This window comes from Amblyomma maculatum, chromosome 5 (genome assembly GCF_055883805.1).
Source record: "Amblyomma maculatum isolate TAMU_Amacu chromosome 5, ASM5588380v1, whole genome shotgun sequence".
In the NCBI taxonomy this organism is placed as follows: domain Eukaryota; kingdom Metazoa; phylum Arthropoda; class Arachnida; order Ixodida; family Ixodidae; genus Amblyomma; species Amblyomma maculatum.
In genome coordinates, this window is record NC_139348.1 from 1,096,101 (window position 1) to 1,117,148 (window position 21,048).

Below are 21,048 nucleotides of genomic sequence, written 5' to 3' on the forward strand. Positions count from 1 at the left end.
TACTTTTAGCAATATGCACCACCTACAGAAGGCTGTAACAGTAATAAACTGTAGTAAAAATACTACACATTTAACAAACTCCTCTGCTTTGTTGCTATAACCACTAACCTGAACACTGGATTACATAAGATGGAAGCACTCAAGCAGTGGTCATACATGGCTTCCGAAAAAACAAACAAATTGAACACAAGTGTGGCTAAGAAGATGAGACTTTATTTCTCATTATTCAGTTCAAGCATTCAACTTTCTAAACAAACAGTTGCCCGCATCACAAGTGGTGAAAAGGAGATTGCCTGAAGATGAGAAAAATACTCAAAAAGAAAGCAGTTACTTTTGTTCTGTTTTGGTTATAACTTATCACACATTCATATGAGACAGTGTATTTACACCAGGGTTGAGTGTGTTGAACTTGAAACCTTTATAGGAGGTTAAGGTATTGAAGGCTTGTAGAGCCTGGTGTGTCTTTGAGCACCAAAAAGTGTGCCACATGCAGCTGTACCCCTTCAGCAGCCCAAGACGCATTCTGGAGAACAAAATCGCTTTTCGCTGGAGTGCTTTGTTCCTGAAACCACGCTCCGTTAATAGACTCTTTGTTGCTGAAACCAGAAATTAAAAAATTAGCTAATGAGTTTCATTAATTAATAAACTTCAGAAAACAAAGAAATACTCCAGACTAAGCTATACAACTCATGAGCTCTCATCTGATTTCAGTGGACTAGGCCACTCATTGTAAATCAAAGAGCATAGCGCCGGAACAAAAACGGGGACGACGACAAGACAGGACAAGCACTAACTTTCAAATGAGCGTTTATTGCAGAAATGATCACATATATACACTTCACGATCAGCAGTGAATGAGAAAACACACAATTACTGTCAGACAGCCACATGCTAAGCCAAGAATTCAAGCTCTTCTTATGGCAGTGCAACAGACGCCTTGCTGACATATTTATCCCCTGTACGAGCTATCTCCAGTGCTTCTGTTATCTCCCTTGTCGGCTCGTTACGATCTCGATACATGATGATCGTCTTTTCGAACGGGATGAAAAGGCGGTTCCGCATCACATCTTCTGCAGTGCGCAGCGAGATGGCCGTCTGTAGCAATGCTGTCAACTTTATTATAGTGCTCCAGAAGACGAACGTTTAACATCAGCCAGTCTTGCTGACGTAGTGCTTTCCAGATGAAAGTGGAATTTTATAAAGAACCCCCCTCCTGCAGGGCACGTAAAGGTCTCCGTGTTTAATAGGACGCTTAGGCTTCAGCGTTCGCATAGGACAGGTTTTTCTGCACAAACTCAAAAGCTTTTTTGGTGCAGTAAACAGGACGTTTACGCCAGAACATTGCCCCACCTTCCTTAAGTTATGAGAAACCTTATGCAGGTAGGGAATGACAACTACTCTTTCTTTATTCCTTCTTTCCTCCTCCTTTTTCTTCTCATCCGCTCGCTGTTCGTCACTCATGCGTGGCGCAAATTTCTTTCTGCGATGCAGTCTTTCAGCAACGGAAACAATGACGTGTTTAGGGTAGCTCGCCGCCTGCAAACGCGCCCCCTGCATACTGACACTTTCATCCATGGCATGATCACATGACTTGCAGAGAGCTTTCTTTTTTGTCTAACGCTCTCTGCAAGTCATGTGATCAAGCCATGGGTGAAAGTGTCAGTATGCAGGTGGCGAGCTACCCTAAACATGTTATGGTTTCCGTTGCTGAAAGCCTGCTTCGCAGAAAGAAATTTGCGGCACGCATGAGTGACGAACAGCGAGCGGATGAGAAGAAAAGGAGGAAAGAAGGAATAAAGAAAAAGTAGTCGTCATTCCCTACCTGCATAAGGTTTCTCATAACTTAAGGAATGTGGGGCAATGTTCTGGCGTAAATGTCCTGTTTACTGCACCAAAAATGCTTTTGAGTTTGTGCAGAAAAACCTGTCCTATGCAAACGCTGCAGGCTGGGTGTCCGATTAAACAGATACCCTTACGTGTCCTGCAGGGGGGGGTTGTTTATAAAATTCCACTTTCATGTGGAAGACACTACGTTGGTAAGACTGGCTGATGTTTAAACGTGCGTCTTCTGGGGCCCAATAAAAAGTTGGCAGCATTGCTACAGACTGCCATCTCGCTGCGCACTGCAGAAGATGTGATGCGGAACCACCTTGTCATCCCGTTCGAAAAGTCGATCATCATGTATCGAGATCGTAACGAGCCGACAAGGGAGATAACAGAAGCACTGGAGATAGCTCGTACATGGGATAAATATGTCAGCAAGGCGTCTGTTGCACTGCCATAAGAAGAGCTTGAATTCTTGGCTTAGCATGTGGCTGTATGATAGTAATGGTTTGTTTTCTCATTCATTGCCGATCCCGAAGTGTATATATATGTGATCATTTCTGCAATAAACCCTCAGTTGAAAGCTAGTGCTTGTTCTGTCTTGTCGTCTCCGTTTCTGTTCCCGCGCTATGCTCTTTGATTTACAATGTCTAACCAACACGCCCAGTCTTATTCACTTCTAGGACACTGTTTTTAAAAAGCTTGATACCTTGCGACACCTTGGTGTATATTATATTGACTGGTGTGGACTGAACAGTGTTGATTAGAAAACAGTTTTGCCTATAACTCGAGTGGGATAAATAAAAGGCCTTTTATAAGAATTGTATGCCTTCTTCCAGATTGTTTTCATGTATGTAATGGTCAGTGTAGAGAAAAAAGTGCAGGCATATAGTCGACTATACATTTGTCATTTGCTAATCCTACGCAGGTGACCACAAGCATCAATCAACTGTTATTGCTGATTTTTTTGCTCGATTGCAGTGTCAATAAATAGCTAACATTATATCTGTGCCCAGATATTGCCGAGTTGGGTGCCCTCCTAAAATTTAGGATGTGAAGCTTATTTCCAGAAATCTAACATACCATCAAAATCTGGCTACCATTAGTGTAGACCTGAAAGGCTGTTGTGGAGACCGGCTGAATAAAGCTAAATGTCACAAGGAAAAGCACAACATTGCTAGAAGAAAAATAAATGTTGTGGAAACCAAAATATTAAATGCGCAGTCGGATCTATAATGATACAAACCACAACTCAGTAATAAAACCATTTGTTACATTTCACCTAATGACTCTTAGGAGATACCTTGCACATACTTTAGCACGTCACTGAAGCATTCATGTATGGAGCCAAGTAACTATCACATCTTCCCTACAAAACTCATGGGATAATTTCAAATACAAGAGGCATGGTCTGCAGTATTTTCCAGGTACCTGTACATTTCAAACTCACGCAGTTAATAGTTGGTGAGATAAGCATGCTGTGACATTTACAACCAACACAAAAACAATTTTCAGATACATCACATATGAAATGAGGTTTTGTTTTTGCTAACCACCACAATATAAATAGATTTGCTTCAGAATGATTTTTTTTCACTATTATTTTTGCATTATTAAAAGAAATAATGCAGACAGACCAAGGCAGCTGTCCATTCATACTAGCATCGTTAGCAGTGTTTAGGGTATGACCTTAATCGTGCATCCCTGAACGTGTGATGGCTTGCAGAAGGGCACTGCAGTGTGCTTGCTGGTAGATGATTTAGTGCGTCCCTCATTTGTGCTGTGGTGTGTAGGAGCAGCAGGTAGGTTCCAGGCATTGGCCAGTCAAGTGCTCAGGTAACTGCATATATAAAGAGGGGAAAAAATCAACAAGTGAGACCAAGCACACAATTCCTTTCCCAGTAATGAAAACAGACAGTTATAAATTCAGTAGCTACGATCAAACAAGAGGATTCTGGGCAAGCAACTTTAACAAGACTGCTCGCATCATGATAAAAAAATGCTAGACTTCAGCCTCAATACAATGTACTGTGTTTGCCAGAAAGTAACCAGCCGGCATGGTTTACTTCTCGCTCGTATAGGAGAGACTTTACAGTTTCCCTAAAGATGAAAAGGTCATGAAAGGCAGTTAAGGCTTTTCCTTGCCTTCAAAGGTTTAGAATGGGAGGTGGCATAAGCACTTCACAATATGATGATAGGCGAACTTCGAAGCCTGGTTCCTAGAAAACATTTCTAACATCCCAGAAGTCTCAAATGAGGTTATTTTTAATATTTTTTTTACTCCATGAATATGAGGCACACCTACCTTAAGATTAGAAAATGGATAAGACAATTGGTGTTCTAAATGTGTATGAATGTTTCTGTTATGCATAAAATTAAAGCACATGAAACATTTTCCCAATTATTGCATGTTTGAACAGAGAAGGTTGCTTCAAAACTCAAAAGAAAAATTACCCCATCGCCCCGTTAATTCCTCCATAAATTGTATTAATTTTCACGAACTAGTCTCCTGGAGGAGATGAATAAAGAGTCTAAGTGAACGCATTGCATTATTCTGCTTCGAACAATGTTATCGAAAATGAAACATACGGCTTATCAAGCATCGTCACAACTCTTTGAATAAAGGTGCAAAATTAGCAAACAATGCCCATTTCTAAAATTTTAGGTTTATGTTAAGGCTGAGACCTGCACTGTGAAGAGGCAGGATATGTGATTACATTATTATAAACAATTGCTGGTTTGTTACATAAGCAGAATGTAGCGGTATAGCCATTTGTGGGTGCAGGGCGTGAAGTGACGCCCATAGGAATGCACGTAAACTATTGGTTTAAAATTTCCAAGTCTCAGACTGCAACTATGGCACATATATAGCAGTTTTCTTCATTTATCATAACTAGGTGCATTCTAGAGCAAAAAAAAGGGTTGTGTAAGGTGTAATTTCAAAGCCAGTATTTTTAAATAACTCCAACAGGAACTTGTCCCATTTATTTCACACATCTACATTTTGTTCAAATTTCTTAAACAAGGCAACCTGATTTCCTTATCTTGTAGCACTTCTAATGGGCAAAACTGAACAGGAAATTAAGAAATAGTGTGGAAATGCCTGCTCTACGAAGAAATAAATAAATTTAACTAATGGGAGCAAAAAGGTCCCCAACATGTATTTCATGAGAAATGCCTGTTACAAAAGGAAAGTAAATCAAGTATGCCCACAGGGGAAAGACAAAGCAACAATCTGGGTATGCGAAAGTCATCATTGATGCACTGTGAAAAAAAAAAAAATATATTATATATATATATATATATATATATATATATATATATATATATATATATATATATATATATATATATATATATATATATATATATATATATATATATACTGAAAACTGTCCTTTACAACTGGATATCTAAGGGTGGTGCCGCGAGCAGCTATCCACACCCATGGATAGTGGCACCGCCACAGCCTGCGTTTGTCACAGATCAGCCTTGGCTTACAATAGCATAATCATGTATGCTTTCTCTTTATGTTAAAGGTAGCAGGGTTAGCGTATTGGTAATATTCTGAAGAGCAGGAAGTCTTGTATGTTGATTTGGTGCCTTCACTTTACGCCCTTCTCCCAATGCTCGGAAAAAAGAAAAAAAAGTTTCAGCTTTGATAACCTTACTGGAAACAATACAATGCAACATGTTTTCTCACATTCTTTCTCATCTTTTAGAAACTTGATCGTTAATTTTAAAAGTTAGGACTGAGGTTCTTTCCTTTAATTCCTGAATAAGACTATGTTGAAATGCACCGAATTTAGGACAGTGTTTAATGTGCTGCATTCTGTATATGCAAAAAAAAAAGATATTCGCAAACATTTCGCTATCAAGTGGTTATGCATTCTGCACAGGTACGCCTTACAGTCACAGTGAAAAAAAAAAATTAAAATGGCCTTGTTTCACACTTGTGGACATCTGAATTTTTTTTTCTAAGTGGTGACTTTCTCACAGTATCAGAAATATGCCTGACATTCTACACTCTCTCCCTTTTGCTCCGAGCACATAAAATATATTGATTGATCAGTGCCTGCATACCTCAATCCAAATTGATTTTAAAGTTGCAAAAAAAGTGCATGCACCGAAAAGCTGCTTATCCCAAGATGTCAGTCACACTTCTCCTTCTGAAATACTAGCAATAGCACAAAACTAATTTCACTGCTGGTGTATTCAGTTATGTGTGTACAATATTAAGGCAACCAAAAAACTGCGCAAATAAAGGCCTCTAAGATCAAACTAGCTGCAAGCGCAGCGAACATGAAAGACATTAAGGAAGCGAAATGACTTTTTCATTTCTGGTTTGAAATTGTTTACTACTGCAGCATTTTAAAGCTTCCATCAAAAGCCACGACACAAAGTATCAACGAATGCAACTGCCCATTACCTCTAACTGCCCACCTGTGATGTGAACAACACTAAGATACGCACAATTCATAAAAAATACAAAAATCTTATTTAGTAATGAAAGCAATCACTCTTGTAATGCACATTTGACTACGTGTGGTCACTCAAATAATTCTTTCGAATCACCATCTACTGCTAAACACCTAACGGCTGAGTAGTACACGAGTTTGTACCTTGGCGTCAGCCGACCATATTTTACAGAGAGGAATATTTTTTTTGTACTTTCACACAAGCACCAAGACTAAATGCAGCGACCAATGTGAAACATGCACAACACCGCAATAACCTGCTTTTTGCGCGCTGTTTCTACTCATCGCATTAATGCATCCACCTGTTAGAAAAAAAGGCGAGTTTAAAACAGACTAAGAAAATACTCATCTAAATGTTGAGAACCACAATGGTTATACTAAGAGATGAATAAATGGCAAAATAAAAGCTTATTCGTTCACTCACTTACCTCGAAAAGGATCACACAGGTCACAGCTCGTTTGGGGTACTGATCACATCTGTTAGAAAAACAAAGGGGAGGGGTATGGAAAAGGAAACACTCAACGCACATTACAAGTTACAAAAAAAAACGAATAAAGAAAAAGACAATAACAAAGATAACTTGATTAAAGTTTCATACTTTCTCTCGCACTTTCGCACATTTTCTTCGTAGAGCGTCAGCTCCAGTTGACGCCGCACTGCGCACTACTTCGCCTTTCTTCCAGCGCCCGCTCCCATTGACGACGCACTGCTGCTCTGAGTACCGTGATCGCGCACTCTCACACCAAAACATGGACGCTTTATTCGCTGCGCACTAGGCCCATTCAAAAAGAAAAAAAAACACCCGAAATAAGGCAAACACGGACGGCCCGGCGCCGCCACGTCGAAGGCACGCTGCAGGTGGGGGGTTGTCGGTTTACATGTTCCCAGGCGCACTCACGGGACGGGACGCTCACGTGTGGTTCAAGGTTCACACCGCCGCAGCCAAGGCGGGAATTCCCGGCGCAATAATTCACCGCGCTAACACATCCAATACACACCCGCCAAGATTATATCACGAGATATAAGCCATAACATAACTTTTTCGCGGTAGGGTCGAACTTGCACATGAAAAGCGACAGCTTCCGAAGAGTTGTATTACGAAGAGACTTTGAGACCACACGCAACAATATTAAGAGCGCGTACCTCATTCAATAGCAATATTAAACAAACAATAATTTCAAGCAGCGTACTCACATTTTCAAGCAATCACGCCAGTCCATTTCCTTCTTCCGTGTTGAAGCCGGCGTTGCCACGGTACGGTGCAAGCGGTGTATGACAGTGAATCTATTTACCACTACTTCACGTAATTCAGAACACCTATCGAAGTTCACATGTCACACATCAATTCTGCAGCCCATTCAAAGAACCACAGCACAAAAAAAGCAGCACAACGCAAGGAAACAGCGTCCACAATCGCACCGCACGACCACAAAGGCAGCATGATGACATCGCACCTCTCCGCCACTGATGACTTCGGATTGGTTCGGATTGACCTATCAATGGCTTTTGTGGCTTTTTTAACTGTCGCCTCCCTATACGAAGTTTCGGTTTCGGAAGCCAGTTTAGTTTCTTTCTTTCTTTCTTTCTTTCTTTCTTTCTTTCTTTCTTTCTTTCTTTCTTTCTTTCTTTCTTTCTTTCTTTCTTTCTTTCTTTCTTTCTTTCTTTCTTTCTTTTTATGAAAAGGCAGCGCACAGTTTGAGCCCAGGGCTCATTTATGTAACCCCCTCCCCTCTATAATGCCTTGGCGATTGAAGGTATGGCAAATAAATAAACAATAACAAAATTGAGTAGCAATGTAATCAGGAGTATTGAATACTTCAATATTCCTATCGTATATAATATCAGATATCTTCTGATCATGGTAGAAAACAGGTAAGGTACATTTACTACCCCTGCTTCCAGAGAGGTAGTAAAAAGGTCTTTCAGTCAAAAAAACGTAGTAACAGCAGGAGTTACTACCATGTTACTACCTAAGAAGGTCGTACAAATGTAGTAACGGTTAAAAAAGGTAGTAACGGCAGCCGTTACTACCCTTTTACTAACTTTTTTTCTAAGAGTGTGTGGCCGCCGCACATTGTAGGCTGCCGCCGGAATGTTGCAGTGGTTAGGGCGCCCGACTACTGTGCCCAAGGATGCGGGATCGAATCCCGGCCTCGGCTTCCGCTTTTTGATGGAGGCGAAAAGCAAGGCGACCGTGTGCTGTCGGATGTCAGTGCAAGGTAAAGGAACTCAGTTGGTTGAAATTTCTAGAGTCCTTCACTACGGCGTATCTCATTACCAGAGAGACGTTAAATCCCACAAACCAAACCAACCAAACAATATAGAGTTTAAGTTTTAGTATCTGCACAGATTTTATTGTCTGTCCTCGCAAATGCTGCAACATGAAATTCCTGTTTTACTAACATTCATTCCCACGTGCACAGCTCATTTCTTCTTTCATTCTCTTCTTGTCTTGTACATGTGGACTGCAGAAAACAACTCGCCGAGACCAACCAACGCGTTAGTTCGCGTGTCGCCCGCGCGCTGTCACATAACGGCCGACGAGGGCAACCACGCACAAAACTTGGCAGAGAGTCACGCCGGCAGCCCGCCATTACTCACACGCGTGTCCAACCAAAAGAAGTGCAGGCCCCATGGGCAAACACCCGAATCAAAGCGGCGTATATATTTGCCCATCAGCGTCGCGCGCGCAATGCCACTGTCGAGCCTTTACACAAAGCGCTTCATTAATAACGGACTCCGGCGCCTTAATTTCAATAAGAGGCCGTTACGACGAACGCTCCGCCACACAGAAGGCCCGAGGGAAGACACACCGATGAAGAGAAAGGGGGGAAAAGGGGTCTAGAAAAGGAAAAGAAAAAAGAGAAGATAACGGAGGAGAGAGACCGGAAACGGAACGCCCATATCCGCGCGCGTTTTTCGAATCACCGGATGAGTGACACGTTTATTGCGAGTTCCCAAACAGACGGGAGCTAATAAACGCGCCAGCGAAACCATAATTCATTCGACGCGATTTCTATAAGCGCGGGTACGCGCTGAACGCCAGTCCCGTTCCGCAGCTCGGCAGACTAACGACCCGGTTAAAACACACAGACTCGTCGGCGTCGCCTCCTTCAAACAAAAGGCGTTGAGAGCTGCTCAAGACGGACCGGCCATGAGACACTGGCTTCTTTTGGGCTGCGTACATACACCAAAAGAAGCGGGCCAGACTGAAAGCGGGAGAAAAGAGGCGAAGACAAACTGCGCACTCCCCGCGCTTTTTCAACACGTCCGGCCGAACAAGCGAGTCTCCATTTGGCGCGGCACGGTTCTCGCTTACGCTCGAGTTCCTCTCGCCGCGCTCCACGAGTCTGGTGTGCGCTGCTTTCATGGTTGCCGCGACTAATTAAGAGTGGGCGAACCACCGCCGACCTAAACTGGTCGTTTAAAACAAGTCGTCGCGCCTGGGCCTCGTTAGGGAACCCGCGCCCAACCCTCGCTTCGCCCCAGGCTGAAATTAGTGTCGATCGTTAGAAAGGAAGAAAGTGCTCGCAGGGCGGCGATGAGGCCGCAGTCGTCGCGACTGATGAGAGGGAAAGAGAAAAAGCCTGGAAGGCGGAATGAGACGGGAAAAAGCAATGTGGAAGCGCGCAGCGTGAATCGAGTGGAACGAATTAATAGCGCAGTCAGGAAGTCCTTAGGAAACGCACAAGAGAGAGTTGGAGGAGGCGCCCGCACGCCATGCGAAAACACGGGTGAGGAGGCGCCGTCGTCGTTCGCGGGAGAAAGAAGGCGAGCGCTCCTTGATAAATTTTAATGAGTTCAGTGTCACCACTTCACGCCGCCACCGCGAACTCACCTACCGCAGCGCCGGCGATGGCTTCTGGCGACGCAGACCCAGCAGCAGGCTCGTCCGAGCAAGAAAAATGCCTCTCGCGCCCGGCTTTTGCGGCCCCGTCTTCAATATTTTCTCTCCACAACCTCGCGCCCATCTTGCTCTTTGCCCCTCGCGTTCTTTTTCTGTTTTCTTTTTATTTTTTATTGTGTTTCTTCATTATGCCATCTCGATCTTCCATTTTTATTTTCTTGTATCATCCGCCTCACTCTCTTCCTTGCGCCCTAAGAAACGTGTGTTTGTTTTATCGGTGTGGAGCTTTCCTAATCACCGAAAACGAACCGCTTATTTCGCGCAGAGAAGCTGGCTTGCCCCCAGAGAGAGCGCAGCAGAAGAGCTCACCGCCCTCCCCTCCTCGTTCTCCTGCCTCCACCGCCATCCCACCTCCGCGCGCGGCGTGCGATAAAGTACGAAGAAACGATCGCGCGGAATCGAGCGGCTCCGCGCACGCGTGCACGCCGATGCCGGTGCGAAAAGGCCTGACTGTGCGTGGCCATTGGCCGGCGCAAGGGATGACGTTGATACCCGTGGGCGGAGACTGAGGCACCGCCCAGGCGGGAGGCGGAACGACCGGCTCGCGCCTGGCGGCAGTCACTCGGCGGGAGTTGTTCGCGACCCTCGCACGCAACTTAGGTGCCGTTATTCTTTATTTTTCACCTAGCGAGTGAGTTGAACGTGGTTTCTCGCTCGCCCCCACGCGAAGCACACTGCTCGAGCAAGCATCGCAGGCTCCGTCAGAGATCAGGACGCGTCGGTCATCGCGCCTCGATAAGCGGTTCGATCCCCGCAGGAATGAACCACGCTCGCTCGGTTCTCTGCACCACCATCTGAAAGTGAGTGGACAGACCACAGGGCAAGCCGGATCCGCCCTGCCGTGCCAGCTTCGGTGAGCAGTGATCCCGTCACCTCACGCAGCGGACTTTTGAAGAAGTGGAGACGACGCCGTCGGCGCTGTCACCACATCGTGTGGCAATCCTAGTACTGTCGGCGCGTTTCCGCGTAGACGCGTGTTGAGCGGCGGTGTTCGCACATCGACAACGTAGGGTGGCGGCGAAGACCACGAGCCCGATGACCGTGGACCTGTCGCCGGGACAGCAACAGTCCAAGTGCTCGCGACAGCAGCACGACGGCGACGCAATGCCTGGCGGACCGGCGCCGCCTTCGTTCCTCATCCGCGACATCCTCAGCGAGCCAGGGGCCCAGGGGGCAGCGGCAGCAGCGGCGGCCGCCGCTGCGGCCGCTGCCGCCGCCAGCTTGGCAGCGCAAGGTCTGGTGCATATGCCCTTCGCGCAGCACCATCCGCTTCACCCGATGGCGCACCACCACCTGCCCCGGCCGCCCAGCCCCGCTGACAGCTACTCCCGCCACTCGGACCGCGATGACGGCCACGGTGAGTAAAATCGCCGCACTTTTTGACCCTAAACCTCGACGATGACAAGCTGCGCGTGCACCGGGTGGTTCACTGCAGCCCTCTCTCTCCGGCTATCGAACGGCTCTTTTAACGGAAGTGAGCTGCTGAAGAGGAGGCATATATACGCTTTCCTGTCCAAGCTACTATATATGCCTTCTCTATCGTTTTCCTTTCTTCCAAACTTATTGATGCATTCAGTAATCGAGATTTATTTCTCATGCGAGACTACATCAGTCGATCTGCTTGGCACGAACGAACGACTTTTATGTGTGTAAGGAGGGGGGGGGGGGCATTTTCGTTACGCGTTCCAGTTCTTTCGAGCGAGGGATTGGGGAATGAGCTTTATCGTATTTCGAAGTTAATTGATGGGGGTTCATATAGATGGCAGTGGGCAAGCACTTCGCCAGAATTAGCAGTTCGTGTTCTAAAAAAAAGAAGGGGTTCGGAAGTTCTGTTTGCTTTCTGCGTATTTAGCATATGAAAGCGACTCACGCTGGGAAGCCTTATCGTGGAGGGCTCCGGAAATTTCAACCACCTCGTGTTCTTGAACGTTCACTGACAGCGCACGGGCGTCTTGTTTTTTCGCCTCCATCTGAAAGGAGTGCCGCGACTGGTATTCGATGCCGCATGCTTGAGCACGGCAGTCGAGTGCCTTAACCACTGCGCCACCGCGGCGGGGCTAAGAAAAGAAGATAAAGAGGTCGCTTTTCTTGTTTCAAACAGAGTGTGTGAGTCAATGCGGCAGCACCTTGATTAGCATTACTTTACTATATTTTTCGGCGCTGTTGTCGACATCTAACAGCACGCTAGTCTCCGAAGCAAGTCTAATTCGGTGTGAGTGGAAGGGGCCTTTTTCCTTATTGGTGATAGTAACGATGATCGCAAAGCCGCCCAGTGCCCCACTTGAACGCACGCGTCTGTGAAAATTGCTCTGTTCTTGTATTAGCGACAAATTTCGATTGTCACTGAATGATGCTGGAAAGGATGACAGCACAAGATGTACCTGGTGGATGTGCTGCCCTCTGAGATCCGGCGTATACCCTTTCAAGCGAAAGTCTCAGCATCGTTCCATACACGAAGTATATATTGTGCTGTCATCATTTTCAGCATATATATACATATATACTCGCCACGGTATACGTCCTAGCAATATCAGGCGACCTCGATCCACGCGGTGTTTCATCGCGGTCAGCAATTTGCAGCATGATTTATCACATTTCATTTTATTTCCTTAAAGGCCCCAGGAAGGGATGTTACATAAGTGGTGGGAAACATTATAAAAACATTGTTATAGTACATATTTTTTTACACTTTCAAAGAATTTTGGTGAGCAGGTGATAGCAGCGATGTCACCTGGAAGGCCGTTCCAATCTGCAGCTGCGCGGGGAAAAAGAGAGTCGAAAGAGTAACTGGTGCAAGTTTATAGTGCTGGGGGAAGAATATAAGGGGCTGCCCGCATGGGACTGTTAAATATTTTATGGAATAAATAAAGACTAGAAGGAGAGATAGCAATGATAAACCGGAGGCTGTTTTAGTGCGGATTCTTTGCCCGTAACAAAGTGTGCATGCGCACATCTGTGTGCATGCGCAAATATAAAAGTCGGTGCTTTAAGATGAATTGTTTTAAAATTTCCCCATGCGGATATCATTCCGACTACAATAGCTGAGCAGGACGACAAAAAATCAAGTTACTATCGTGCAATGTCTTGTCAGCAGTTGAATGCAGCAAATGAATGAACTTGGTCTTATGTGGATGAAAAAAAAAGAATACAAAACGGTATACTGTTAAGCAACAGAACCTCTAGTGCTGGTGAGCTGCATGCCTTTGTGCGAAGTTGCGTCACAACGAGTTCGAAATTATATTCGAGGAAAGTTATCCTTCGGGTCAATTCTCTTAGGCCGAGTGACTTGGTGCTGCTCTTTACCGCGCATGCATGTGCAAGGTTGGCATACTTCCTCATTACGCATAAGAATCTTCAGAAACTCTTTATTCGTCGGGACGGTGAATAATATGACAACTGTATATTTCAACGAAAACGCGCGACCTCTGTGATGCCACCTCAATAAAGAATAGAACTTTGCCCGAAGCAAGCGTTCAACCGGACATTTACTTCACGTCTTTCTCGTCAGCGTATTTCGGCTGCAATGATACAATCTTTCTCCCCAATATCGTGGGGATTCTTTAATCCCGAATTGCGATTGACCCTATACGCTGTGGTTATAACTGTACAGGTGCAACCATAACGTTATCACACCCTGATTTATACAGTCGCTGAGTCCGACTTAAGTGTGACACGACACGAGTTTGTCACGTAAGTGCACATATATACAATATGGTTCTGAACGGAAAGAATATGTTGTCCAGATTTTCGAATGAATATATAACACTTGCTGCAGCTATCTCCTCGTATGCGATTACTTCAAGTGCTCATTTCGGCTTATGCGTTGGTATAGAGAGAAGCTTATCCCGGGGGCGCTTGGAAAGCAAGGACACCTTTCAATCTCGGCCCACGTTTCCACAATGGAAAATAACAGGGGACGCGATCCCTTTGCATGCGCCCGTGGATGCAGTCCAAAACCAAAAGAACCGCTCGCACTCTGTGTGCGACCATATATATGAGAGAGCTGAAGAAGGGCTCTAACATTGTAATCGCGGGCTCCGAGATTCGCTCAGTTCCAACGATCTCCGCGCGGGCACTCAAGTATAAAACATCTGCGGGCGCTTCTAAAACGATCGCATTGGCGTCGCGCTACAGCAAAAGAAAAGACGTAAGAAAATAAGGAAAAATGAGAAGGCGCCTGTGACAGGTATAGCGGCGCCGCCGCCGCGTGCTCCCAAGATTAACCCAGTTCACATGACCGAATCACGAGCATTACGAGTGTGTAGGGACACACAGAGGGACACCCGTTGCTGCGGACGACAGACAGATGACCACGCCATGCGCTCGGGGGGACAGACAGGACGCTGGAGTCGTTAGGCGACGTTTCGGGCGAACAATGGTCGGCCGAGGCGGATCGCGCCAAGTGCATGCGCGCTCTTTGAGATCACGAAGAGTCGCGAAACGCAGCCACCTCCGGCAGCAGCAGCCGCGCGTGAGCGCCCCGGGCGACTGCTGGTGGCCCCCGCGGGAAGAGTCGTGAGCGCAAAGCCCGCGGCGGCCGCACACGTGTTCCCGGTCGGCTCGCCATCCGAATAGAGGAAAGAACCGCGGTATTATGGGTGTAGCAGTGAGCTGCTGTTGCCGACTGCATGAGCTCAAGGGAAACTCGCTCTTTAATTAGAAATTTAAACAAATCGTGGGGTGTGTGTGCGCGGAGGGGCAGACAGGGGCAAGAGGTTGGTTGAGGGTGAAAGAAAAGCCAATGCTCACTGTATAATATTGTCTACGAAAGACTGCAATGACTGAGAACTGATGCGTCTATGGAACATTTTGTGTAAGGTGCATTATACATTATATACCCATCGCAATAAGGCATATTCCACACCTGTAGCTGCTGTAACGTGCACCACGCGCAGCGATGCGACGTGATTTCATTGACATCTAGTTAGAGTACGCATACAAGCCATCAGTTGAGAAAGTAAACGATCTGCAAGATCGCGACTCCTGTCCGCCATTGAAGCCCTCAAGTTCATTCTTGCATACACGTATACGTCCAGCAGCAGCGTCTTCGACAAGCTGTGCAGAGTTACATGAGGAAACCATAGAAGTCATGAAGGCAGCCCTGGCAACGGTTCCACGTCGACGGTATGCCGAGAGTTACATATCGCCATACTGCGACCGTGTTACGCAACCTTACTTAAGAAACATTGCTGCGTAAACATTGTCCATCACAAACGAGATCAGACTTGTTTCCCTGAGGCGTACCACGCTACGAGCCGGGCAAATCGCACGCCCTTCCCGCTATCTGATACTGCATAGCTTTCTTCGCCCCCCCCCCCCCCCCCCCCCCCCCATATTATATGCGTGTGTGTGTGTGTGGGAGCGGGGAGCTGTAAGCTGAGAAATCGGAAGCCTATAGACAAAGTAAACCCTTGAGCGCCAACGAAGGATGGCAGTTTGTGCGGTCATAGAAAGTGCGTCGAACAAGGTGACGTTGCACTCCTTGTCAGAGTGCCGCTTGAAAGCCTGCTCGCTCTGAGAAAGTCGGGGGTAAAAATTATGCTTGTAGAAGCAATCAACGCTAGATACTTTGAGAATAGCCAGTGTCACCAGTCAAAGCCATTTCGACTGGACTTGATTATGCGCATCGCGCTCGGAACTACGAGCATAACCTTTTGCACGTTTCCTAGCGTCTCTCAACTGCAGCGCAAATTCGCGTACATGGAGAACTTCATCAGTCGGCATGATGACAGGCCTCACACTGTTTTCGCGAAAATTCACAGCGGCTAGATTTTTTCTTTTTTTTTTTTTTGAGCTTCCCTGACGTCGCGAAAATCGTTTGTCATATGTCGTCGGTTCGCGACAGTCGACACCTTCCAGAAAAGGGACTTGTAAAACGCTGAGATGTCACACCTTCGAGTCTGGCATAATATGTCGGACATGCGCGCTGAGCCCTCCGGGACGGTCAGGGTGCGCGGCCTCATGTGTGAGCGAGACCCCTAATAATTTGGCCGCTTAGACGCATGGCTGCGCGCCGCTGGGCCGCTCCCGGAGAGCGACTCGTGTAATTGGGGCCCATTTAGGCGGCCGCGCCTCGCGAGCTTCGCCGCTGCAGGGTCCAAATGGCCGCGCGAGACAGTTGGAAGCGAATTAAGAAACGGCGCCCGCGTGCTGTCAACGAACGCGTTTATCAGCCGGAAAATAAACACAAGCGCGGGGTGCCCGCAGAAGACCGCGGATGTAAAGAGAGGCGCCTCGCGGTGTCAACGGAGAGACGGCGAGTGTCACGATATATACGGCTGGCGCCTGCAGGTCTTTTTCCTTAGCTACCGGGCATGATGTCCGCCCCGGGGACGCACACGTGAGAGCGAGACCGGGGGGCAAACAATCAAACATGGCGACTTCGTGTACATAGTATATCTATGGGAACCATTGTGGCCCCCTTGTTCTCACAGACAAGCAAATGTATGCTTATACTATAGCGTCATCTTTCGTTCGCACTTCCCGAATGAGAGAGAAATATGCGGCCCTCGCTTCCTCATTTTTATGCCTATGCGAGTTAGCGTTAGTTTTTATTATTTTTTAATCACCGCCGCCTTTCGCTCAGTGGCGCTTTGCTACTGAGCACAGGTCTGCTTTCTCCATTGCCGGCCGTCATTTTGGTAGAGGAGAAACGGAAACTGGGGGATTCAGACCTCGGCGAATTCGCCGCAAGTGTTCGAGTTAAATTTTTGGCCTTCTGTGCCCACAACGTGTGACAGGCAAGAAACCCATTAGGCATTCACAATGCGTTTTTTTTTTCCGAGATTTGGTAAATGATTTCAATTACCCCGGATTAAAAAAAAGCGATATTCCCTTCTCTCTATATGCATATACCTGCGGGCAACTGGTTTTTAAGACACTTGCGCTGCAGCGTATGAGATGAATCGTGGCGAAGATGGCGGTCTTGCACGTCCACTAAACGCATAGGTAAAAGCTGGGTGTAGACGCGTGAACATACTTGACGTCGCTCCACATATCGACGGTGGGCCACGAAAATTGTTAGAACGGGACACAATATGTATGCATGGCACCATCCATCTCTTGCGAGTAAAAATATATCTTGCTCTTTTGGCTATTTATGTATTTGCCCGTTGGCGAAAGACGTATTTATTACCGGAATAATTTAATTTTATCGACATTCCATCCGCTCGAGCCAAGCTCGTGACGTCCTTACCGAAAAGAACGGGTTGCCACAGTAGTGTAATAAGTGGCGCTGTTTTTACAATAACCCTGTGGTGGCGGCGCCTTTGTTTCGTTTTGGGGGGCATTCCCGAAATATTCGCTCCGTTTTTAGTGCAGAAGAATCAATTTATCACTGCAACGTGGAAAGCTATCGATACAAGTGTCCGTTTCTCTTCAGGGTCCATTTATTGTTGTTCACGAGCACGAGTATTTCGTCGGTATTCGTTTCTGCGGCACGGTCGGACACCGTGCCGCAGGTATAGGCCACGAGATAAAGGCCCTTGCTGGTTCCGAGCAACGCAGTTGAGGTTGCGAACTAGAAGAGCCCTGCTTGGGGATTGCGTTGGGATGAGTGCTGCTAAACAGGCCGGGAAGAAAGGTCCACCTGGCCCTTTTTTTGACATTTCTTTCCCTTTTTAAACAGCGGTAGTAGCTTTCCTCTGCCGTCTTCAGAAATATTAAAAATAGAAAGGTCTCAAGCAAAGCGCATACCACAGCATCTGTCTCAGTGGACAGCCGTACAGCCGGCCAAGTTCAACAGCCGGCGCTCTTTTCACGGACATCGCGTGCGCAGTGGAAGCCTTTCCCCTTTTCACCTTTTTCAAGCATGGCACGCTGTGAAATTTTGGGGCGTTGCTTACCTGTTACTATACTCTTTACTCGCATGCCAAGAAAACGAGGTGGGGTGATCTCAGACTGAGCCAACAGAAGGGGGCTTATAAGGAGGATGCGTTTTTTATCGCGTGTCGGCGCGGAGCGAGCGCTTTCACGGTGAATACTTTTTTTGGGCGCAGATGCAGAAAACTCTTCAAGAGTGGTTAAAATTGCTCCTCGCAAGTATCATTTGGCTCATTCGTCACACACTGGACGGAAGAAGGCGGCGGAGGAGGTTCGAGCTCAGGACAGTAGAGCGGTCACACTCATTTCAGGTGGAAGACATCCTCTGACCCTTCGCACCTGTTCATACTGGCGCGCTGTCTCCGGCGTGTGAGCGTGAGCATGCATGTGGTCGCGCGTTCTGCAGTGCTTGCTGCACCCTGACTTCTCACGGTGCCAGCGGTGAACCAAAGCCTCGGTGTTTACTACAATTTTTTTTTCTTTTTTTTCTCCCTGTACTCGTCAAAGGGAAGCTGCAGGCATGTAGCTTACCTGGGTGCGAGCGCTCCTTGTGAGTGAGCATGCACCGCGGCGCTCAGGAAGGCGAATGGTTGCACCGACGCACCGAGTGCAAAGGAAGCGTGAAGTAGAGAGGTAGACTTTGAATTGCCAGTTTTCGGGAAGATAGGGATCTGAGGAGGGGTGTACGCGGAAAGCTGCTACAGCGCGTCTCGAGAAAGCATCGCGATTCCCCCACTTCGAGCACAAACTTGGCGTCCCTCGCCCTTTGAGGACGCGCGACGGCGATCCGATGCGCATGGGAACGGAGAGGGAGGGAAGCCAGGGGGAAAAAAAAATTAAGAAGAGACACCGCACACAGCGCTCGCTCTTTTTCAGGGCCGGCCTCTTGTCTTCTAAACGACCGAAGTCGTTCGACTCCGATGAGCCCCGTTTTTACGTGCTCACTTGCAGATACGCGTAGAAACGGCCGCATGCTCAAACAGCACTGTGTACCTGGGCAACCATTTGTCGAGACTGGCTGTCTTTTCTGCCTCTCGGAGCCCTCCCAGCGCGAAGCGAACGGGCAAACGGAGCCCTTCACACTGCCCCAGCGGTTGTAGTCCTCCCACACTGCTCGTTAGCAACGCACCCACGTGCGAGACAAGGTTGGTTTCTGTCTCGCGGGCGCGTGTTTGGGGTGCTCTCCTTCCGGCAGGAGCTGCGGAGACTTTGATGGACGCGGCTGTCGTTAGCGGACGAGGTTTGTCCCCTGGTGGGGAGCCTGCGTGTTTACGATCGTTTGCACGTTACTCTATCTGTCTACTCGCTTAGGCAGAGGTTCGGAGCGCAGGAGGGCCTATTCTCTGCTGAACCTTTCGAAGACCCCACTGGGCCGGTCCTTGTTCGCAAGGCACTATAGTGTATCGAAAAGTGACATCTCGACACGCAGCTTTCCTCGCTGAAAGGACAAAGACCCACATGGAAGTCGTAGCTCTTGATAGGTACGCTCATTTAGCAAAAATACTCGGAATCACGCATGTCCACATGAAGAACGCTTCTTATTTTCGTGCTAAGTTGAGCAGTTCTTGGAGAAGACCAATGGTCGCAGGTAGTGAGGTCTGTTTGCAGATGCGTAACGCTGTTGATCAACGCTTAACAAGGGGGGGAATAAATTAAAAAAAAAAAAGACACAGTGGGAAAACAGGAGTCTTTAAGCCGTGATACCAAGCGTGTCATGTACAGTATAGACTGCAGTAATTTGAATTGTTCGCTGTTTCTCGTCTCAAAAGAATTCTTCAGAGAAATACCGACTGCATTTGTCAAACAAACTTTTTAGCTAAAGTGTCCGCTCTGCCTGAGGAGGCACTCCGTAAAATCGCTCGCTGCAAAATCTGACCGTCACACTGCAGCTATCTGTAGCTAATTTTATTACACACATACGTATAATTACGCTATCATGTGAGGGAATCATTTTAGATATTTCTTTTGGTTCATTGCATGCGTTTGGGTGCGTGCGATGTTGTTGATGCCGGGTACAATTACTATAATATTGTCCTAATTGTACGGTAATAATATAGTTATAGACTGTTACTGGTTACCCCACTGCTCTTTACTTGTATTACGACTAAGTAATACAATTTCAGATCATTAATTTCACATTGCGATTGTTTGAGTGTTTAAATCGATCCTGAGGACGCGTTGACTTTTGCCTGTATTGATAGATTACCGTGTCGCACAGACCCATCCTCACTAAAAAAAAAAAAAAAAAAAAGGCAACCTATAGGTTGAAAAACAAAAAAATAGCTATGGGCCTCACCACTATATACCGCGTTCGTTTTCGCAAGCCAGCTGCGATGAGTTAGGGTAGTTTATTTCTCTCTCTTTTTTTTTTTTTTTTTTTTTTTGCGCGCGGTGATCCCTGCTGGCATCTTCGATAGATGTGAACAGGAGTTGCTCTGAAACCAATGCGGTGCACAGAGGCCCAAATTATAAGGGAGCTCTATGCGCACAGGTGGGATTATCGAAGTTAATTTAAAGCACAGGTGTCGTTCATCGAAGGTGTTGAGGGACGGTTAAACCGCCGTTCACTTTCTAGCGGCAATCGTGGATGCATGTAGTCCAGGCGTCACGAGTTTAAAGAAGGCGGCAATGGTCCACGCAAACGAGGATGGAGCTTTTTGGATTTCCTCGGCTGCCAGCTGCCGCGCGTGCTTACAGAGCTGCCTTTTCGGACCCGGTCTTACGGCAATGTTAAGCGTCTCCAGCCCAGCTAGCTAATGACCCGATAAACCACTGTTGAGAAGAGAAGGTCACTTTTTAAGTCCAAATATTGGGGAATAACTGGTTCTTTCCCTTCTAGGCATACATATCCGGGAAGAGCAATGTAATCGATATAATCTAGTAAAATGTTACTTGAAGGCGTGCCCGAGTCCTTTTGGATAAAAAGCGCAGCACAGCGAGCGGTGCTGCTTTTGCTACGAAACGTCTTCGTGCAACGCAGTACATAAACAACTCATTTCGCTAATGCCATTCCTTTA

At 46.8% G+C, this 21,048-nt stretch overlaps 1 protein-coding gene and 1 long non-coding RNA gene across 2 annotated transcripts in view; one reads left to right on the plus strand and one right to left on the minus strand.

The window, feature by feature from the left end:
• Positions 1–191: 191 nt before the first annotated feature.
• On the minus strand, positions 192–8,027 carry LOC146187601 (uncharacterized). Its single transcript, XR_014707353.1, has 3 exons — positions 7,498–8,027; positions 6,731–6,779; positions 192–3,664 (listed from the first exon to the last, which is right to left on the minus strand). It is a non-coding gene; the product is annotated as an uncharacterized LOC146187601 (long non-coding RNA).
• Positions 8,028–11,245: 3,218 nt separating this feature from the next.
• The window catches only part of LOC146187602 (uncharacterized), a 48,881-nt gene continuing 39,078 nt past the window's right edge, over positions 11,246–21,048 (plus strand). Inside the window, exon 1 of the mRNA XM_084603034.1 lies at positions 11,246–11,567. Within this exon, the coding sequence (XP_084459160.1) occupies positions 11,246–11,567 (322 nt within the window). The remainder of the gene's footprint in view (positions 11,568–21,048) is intronic.